Source organism: Nicotiana attenuata, unplaced genomic scaffold (genome assembly GCF_001879085.1).
Source record: "Nicotiana attenuata strain UT unplaced genomic scaffold, NIATTr2, whole genome shotgun sequence".
NCBI classification, from domain to species: domain Eukaryota; kingdom Viridiplantae; phylum Streptophyta; class Magnoliopsida; order Solanales; family Solanaceae; genus Nicotiana; species Nicotiana attenuata.
Genome location: NW_017674442.1, coordinates 50,752 through 56,341, shown reverse-complemented (window position 1 = coordinate 56,341; position 5,590 = coordinate 50,752). Strand labels below are relative to the sequence as shown.

Sequence of the window (5,590 nt, the reverse complement as noted above, 5' to 3'; positions counted from 1 at the left end):
GGGTTGAGGGTAGAGATACTCTAGCTGACCTTATTGTACTTGATATGATTGACTTTGACATGCTGATGGGAATGGATTGGTTATCTTCTTGCTATGCTATTGTCGGTTGTCATGCAAAGATAGTAAGGTTTGAGATACCAAATGAACCCAGTTTTATTCTAAGAGGGAGTCAGGTTCCAGAGACTTGCAAAATTGTATCTTTTATGAAGGCTCAACGACTTCTGAAGAAAGGTTGCTTGAGTCTCTTAGCTATTGTAAATGATACGAGAAAGGAAACAGTTAGTATAGAAAATGTACCCGTGGTGAGAGAATTTTCTGATGTATTTCCTGAGGATTTACCAGGATTGCCTCCAGTACGAGAAATAGACTTTGGTATTGATTTGCTACCTGACACACAACCCATATCGGTACCCCCATATCGAATGGCGCCAGCAGAGTTGAGGGAGCTAAAGCAACAGTTACAAGATTTGTTAGATAAGGGTTTTATTAGACCTAGTGCATCACCATGGGGTGCACCAGTACTGTTCGTAAGGAAGAAAGACGGATCCCTGAGAATGTGCATTGACTACAGGCAGTTGAACAAGATAACAATACGCAATAAATATCCCTTGGCCCCGTATAGATGACATGTTTGATCAGTTACAAGAAGCTGCCCACTTTTCAAAGATTGACCTCCATTCTGGTTATCATCAACTTAGAATCAAAGATGAAGATATTTCTAAGACTACTTTCAGGACTCGATACGGGCACTATGAGTTTCTTGTGATGCCTTTCGGACTGACAAATGCTCCAGCTGCATTCATGGATTTAATGAATAGGGTGTTCAAGCCGTTTCTGGATAGATTTGTAATAGTATTTATTGATGATATCCTGATATATTCTCGTAGCCAAGGAGAACACGAGAATCATCTCAAGACTGTGTTGCAGACATTGCGAGAACATCGGCTTTATGCTAAGTTCTCGAAGTGTGAATTCTGGCTAGACTTGGTAGCATTTTTGGGGCATGTGGTATCCAAAGATAGAATTATGGTAGATCCTAAGAAGACTGAAGCCGTGCAGAAATGGCCCAGACCTACTTCTCCTATAGAGATTCGCAGCTTTTTAGGCTTAGCAGGCTATTACAGGCGTTTTGTGCAGGATTTCTCCAGAATAGCAGCGCCACTGACCAAGCTAACACAGAAAAATGCAAAGTTTTAGTGGACGGAGGAATGTGAGCAAAGCTTTCAGAAGCTCAAAACATGTTTGACAACTGCACCAATATTAGCTTTACCATCAGGTTCTGGAGGATTTACAGTATTCTGTGACGCCTCGAGGGTAGGATTAGGATGTGTTCTCATGCAAAATGGTCGTGTTATTGCTTATGCTTCGAGACAATCGAAAAAGCACGAGCAAAACTATCCTACACATGATTTGGAGATGGCTGCAGTGGTATTTGCTCTAAAAATTTGGAGACATTATCTATACGGCGAAACTTGTGAGATTTATACTGACCATAAAAGTCTGAAGTATATCTTTCAGCAGAGAGATCTAAATCTTCGGCAGCGTCGTTGGATGGAACTACTCAAAGACTATGATTGTTCTATTTTGTATCATCCTGGAAAAGCCAATGTGGTGGCTGATACATTGAGTAGAAAATCTATGGGGAGTTTGGGACATATAACCCCTGCAAAGAGACTTTTGGCTAGAGATATTCAAAGACTAGAAGATACAGGTATCAGATTTAGTGTCGAAAATTCAGAGGCATTGTTGGCTTGTGCTCAGGCTAAGTCTTCATTAGTTGAGCGCATTAAGGCCACCCAATATGAGGATGAACGATTATGCAAATACAGAGATGAGGCCTTAGCTGGTAAAAGCAAGGATATGATTGTTGAAAGTGATGGTGTTCTTCGAATGGGTGACAGGCTATGTGTAGCAGACGTAGATGGGTTGAGACATGCTATTCTTAAAGAAGCCCACAACTCTAAATACACTATACATCCTGGATCCACAAAAATGTACCATGACCTGAAGCAATTTTATTGGTGGGAAGGTATGAAGAAAGATGTTGCTAACTTTGTTTCTAGTTGTTTAACTTGTCAGCAGGTCAAGGCTGAGCATCAGTGACCCGCAGGACTACTACAACAAATTGAGATTCCAGAGTGGAAATGGGAAAGAATTACTATGGATTTTGTCACCGGGCTACCATGAACCCTTAGAGGTTATGACTCAGTATGGGTGATTGTAGATCGACTGACGAAATCAACACACTTTTTCCCGGTGAAGACTACATATGGTGGAGTCCGGTATGCACAGATATTTATGAACGAAATTGTCCGGCTTCACGGAGTTCCAATATCCATCATCTCTGATAGAGGATCACAATTTACCTCACGCTTTTGGAAATCTTTTCAAGAAGCATTGGGTACACGAGTAGATCTTAGTACTGCATTTCATCCACAGACAGACGGGCAGTCTGAATGTACTATACAGATCTTGGAGGATATGTTAAGAGCTTGCATTCTAGAGTTTGGAGGTAGTTGGGATGCTTATCTACCTTTAGCTGAATTTGCTTACAACAATAGCTTCCAGTCCAGTATTCAAATGGCACCGTACGAAGCATTGTATGGTAGAAGATTTTGTTATCCTATCGGATGGTTTGAAGCTGGTGAGACTAACTTATTGGGACCTGACCTAGTACAAGAAGCTATGGACAAGGTCCAGTTGATCAGACAGAGATTGCTTGCAGCTCAAAGCAGACAAAAGTCTTATGCTGATAAGAGAAGAAGAGAATTAGTGTTCACAATTGGAGACAAAGTGTTCCTACGAGTCTCCCCTATGAAAGGTGTAATGCGGTTTGGGAAAAGAGGCAAGTTGAGCCCCCGGTTTATAGGACCGTATGAGATATTAGACCGAGTGGGAGCGGTGGCTTATTGTTTGGCACTTCCTCCTGAGTTGTCCTTTATTCATCCAGTGTTTCACGTCTCAATGCTAAGAAAATGTATATCAGACTCATCTCAGGTGATTGAAGCACCGACTATACCACTCGATGAGAAGTTGTCTTACGAGGAGGAGCCAATGGCTATTGTTGATAGACAAATAAGAAAACTACGGTCAAAAGAAATCGTGTTCGTGAAAGTCTTATGGAGAAATCATACAGTTGAAGAAGCTACTTGGGAAATCGAAGACACTATGCGAGTCAAGTACCCCCATTTGATTCAGTCTACAGGTACGTACTTGAGTTAAATTCGGGGACCGAATTTCATAAGGTGGGGAGAATGTAATACTTCATATTCAAGTTGGGGTATTTTTGTCATTTACTATTACTTAAACAAAAAAAAAATTAAATTACAAGATTTAAATAGGGCAAAGCCCTACATTAATCTAATAGAAACAAAGCAAAGGAGAAAAAGGCCGAAGCCCCCTTTCTCTGGCAAATAGAATCTGCTAAGACGAAGCAGAAACTGAACGAAACAAAAAAAAACGGAGAAGGAAAGAAGGGGAGAAGAAGAAAGAGGCTGGAACCAAACCTTGAGAAAACTTAAATACGCACTGGTTTTTGCGGGTAATACTCGAATTTCTCATCTGGGTTCTTTTCTTCTGGTAATTCTTTTTATCTCAGTTCATATATCTGAAGGGTTTCACAAGGTATAAGAAATTAAGTACCAATAAGAATTATTCTGGGTAAATTATATGAATAGGCTGGAATTGATAGATTAGTAATTACTCATATGTGGGTAAATATAATTCAGCGAATTAAGAGTCAAATATGGAACCTCGAAGGTTGGGTATTCTAAATTAGCTATGAATTAGCCTAAACATAGAAATTAACATGAGACCNAGCCTCAACCATGACCAATCTTCCAACCTCACTCCTTTTCGAGTTTCAAAGCCATGACATGGTCAGGGTGCGGCAAAGCTCCCTAGGGCCCCCACTGGGTCCCTGGCCAATACCAGCACCCAAACACTTACCAAAATATTGGACAAGCATAGTGTGGAATTACCATCCTTGTGTGTCAAAGTTCAGTGAGTACTCAGGGGTACTCAAGGCAATGCTTACACGAAGGGGGTAGAACCTAATCTCTAAGAGTAGTGCGAAGTGCAGGAAGGAGAGGAAAGTTTGTAGTTTAAAGAGTTTACAAAGAAGTTGGAGAGTTGCACACAAGGATAATGGGCAAAGGGGACAAATAGGTCACATAAATATCACCAAGGGATACAGAGACTTATGCAAACTCACTAAGCATGAGTACACCAAATCAAAAGAGTTTTAAGAGACCTTGAAATAGTCGAATTTAGACACAAAAGTAAGTAGTAACAGAATATAGTCATAACAGGTAAGATCAAGAGCAAACAGTGGTCATGATCATGCAAGTGTCAACAGGCAACCAAGGAGTCAATTATATGTTGCACAACAGAAGCATAGCTAGAAAACAATTAGGAATATAACACACTGAAGTAGTAATAACCACATTGGTTTGGAACTTTGAAATTAATCAGGACATACCAGCAACAAGAGAGCACAGCAGAATGCAAGAGCCAAATATGAGCACAATATAAGCCTTGGCTTTTCAGCTGGCTAATAACAGTCAGGAGCAGGGAGCAACAACAGAGCAAAAGAGAGAAGTAGCACAAGAGGGAGAGCAATGTTTATTGCTGTGTGTGTTTGTGATATGCAATGTGTTGGTGTGTTTTATGCAAAAGAGAATGGGGGGTACTTATAGTACTGATGACGAGCAAACAAACACGGTAGCAATCCATAATTAAGGAACTGAGTATCAATCATAATCAAATCAGTATATGGACTCCCTTTTAATTAAGGAATCACAGTCAAACGGTAATAAGCAGTTATTTAAAAGGAAAGAAATCACAAAGCATGGTATAATCACATAAGGAAACAGAATAGTATAAGGTATACAATAAAGACTAGGTACATGATACTTAATTAGGGAAATATGTCAGACAAATCAATCAACATATTTGTGCACACATATAGGGCAAAATACTACTTTAATTCTGGAAAATAGATTTCAAAATAATGAACGATATTGAAAACCTAGGAGATCAGTATTAATTGGGGAAGGTATCCCACGGATTGAGGAATAAATTCGGAATCGATACCAAACTATAAGGAAAATACACAAAATCACAATTTTTAAGGCAAGTATCACAGTCTTAAAGGGAGCTTGTAAGAATCAGTATAAAATTACCATGTAAACAGTCAGAGAAACCTTAAGCGAAGAACACAGAATGGCAGAGGGAATGAAACACTAGCAACAAAATTAAAGCAAAGAGCACGAAACTCAGAGAAGAATCCAGAAGAACACACAAACAAGCAAACACGACAATAATACAAATATAAACCCTAAAGCTAGGGTTTCATCAGACTTAAGCAAAAATGTTTAGAAATAGTACTGAGAATCATGACTAAGTACTCAAAATTAGAAGATAAAGTATTTTCGAAAAGGGGTTAAGAAACCCTAGTTTCAAAAGGGAACAAAAACGTTTAAAACTTGAACAATCGTAAAGATCGAGTAGAGAGTAGTGCAAAACATAAAGGTATGAATTGAAAATCGTTAAAAATACAGATATTTAAGAGGTTTGGGTCGAAGTTAGG

At 39.3% G+C, this 5,590-nt stretch overlaps 1 protein-coding gene across 1 annotated transcript; it reads left to right on the top strand.

Annotated features, from left to right (window-relative positions):
• The first annotated feature begins 1,638 nt into the window (after positions 1-1,638).
• Positions 1,639-3,222, top strand: LOC109218675. The gene is made up of 2 exons (XM_019383048.1): positions 1,639-2,029; positions 2,675-3,222. Exons 1-2 carry the CDS (start codon positions 1,639-1,641, stop codon positions 3,220-3,222), a joined length of 939 nt encoding a protein of 312 aa, XP_019238593.1.
• Positions 3,223-5,590: the final 2,368 nt, after the last annotated feature.

Excerpts from the sequence above, each read along its gene's own strand:
- LOC109218675 (XM_019383048.1), top strand. The coding sequence starts at position 1,639 with ATGGGGAGTTTGGGACATATAACCCCTGCAAAGAGACTTTTGGCTAGA. Across the intron at positions 2,030-2,674 it reads GCAATTTTATTGGTGGGAAG|TACAAGAAGCTATGGACAAG; the intron begins GTATGAAGAAAG and ends GACCTGACCTAG.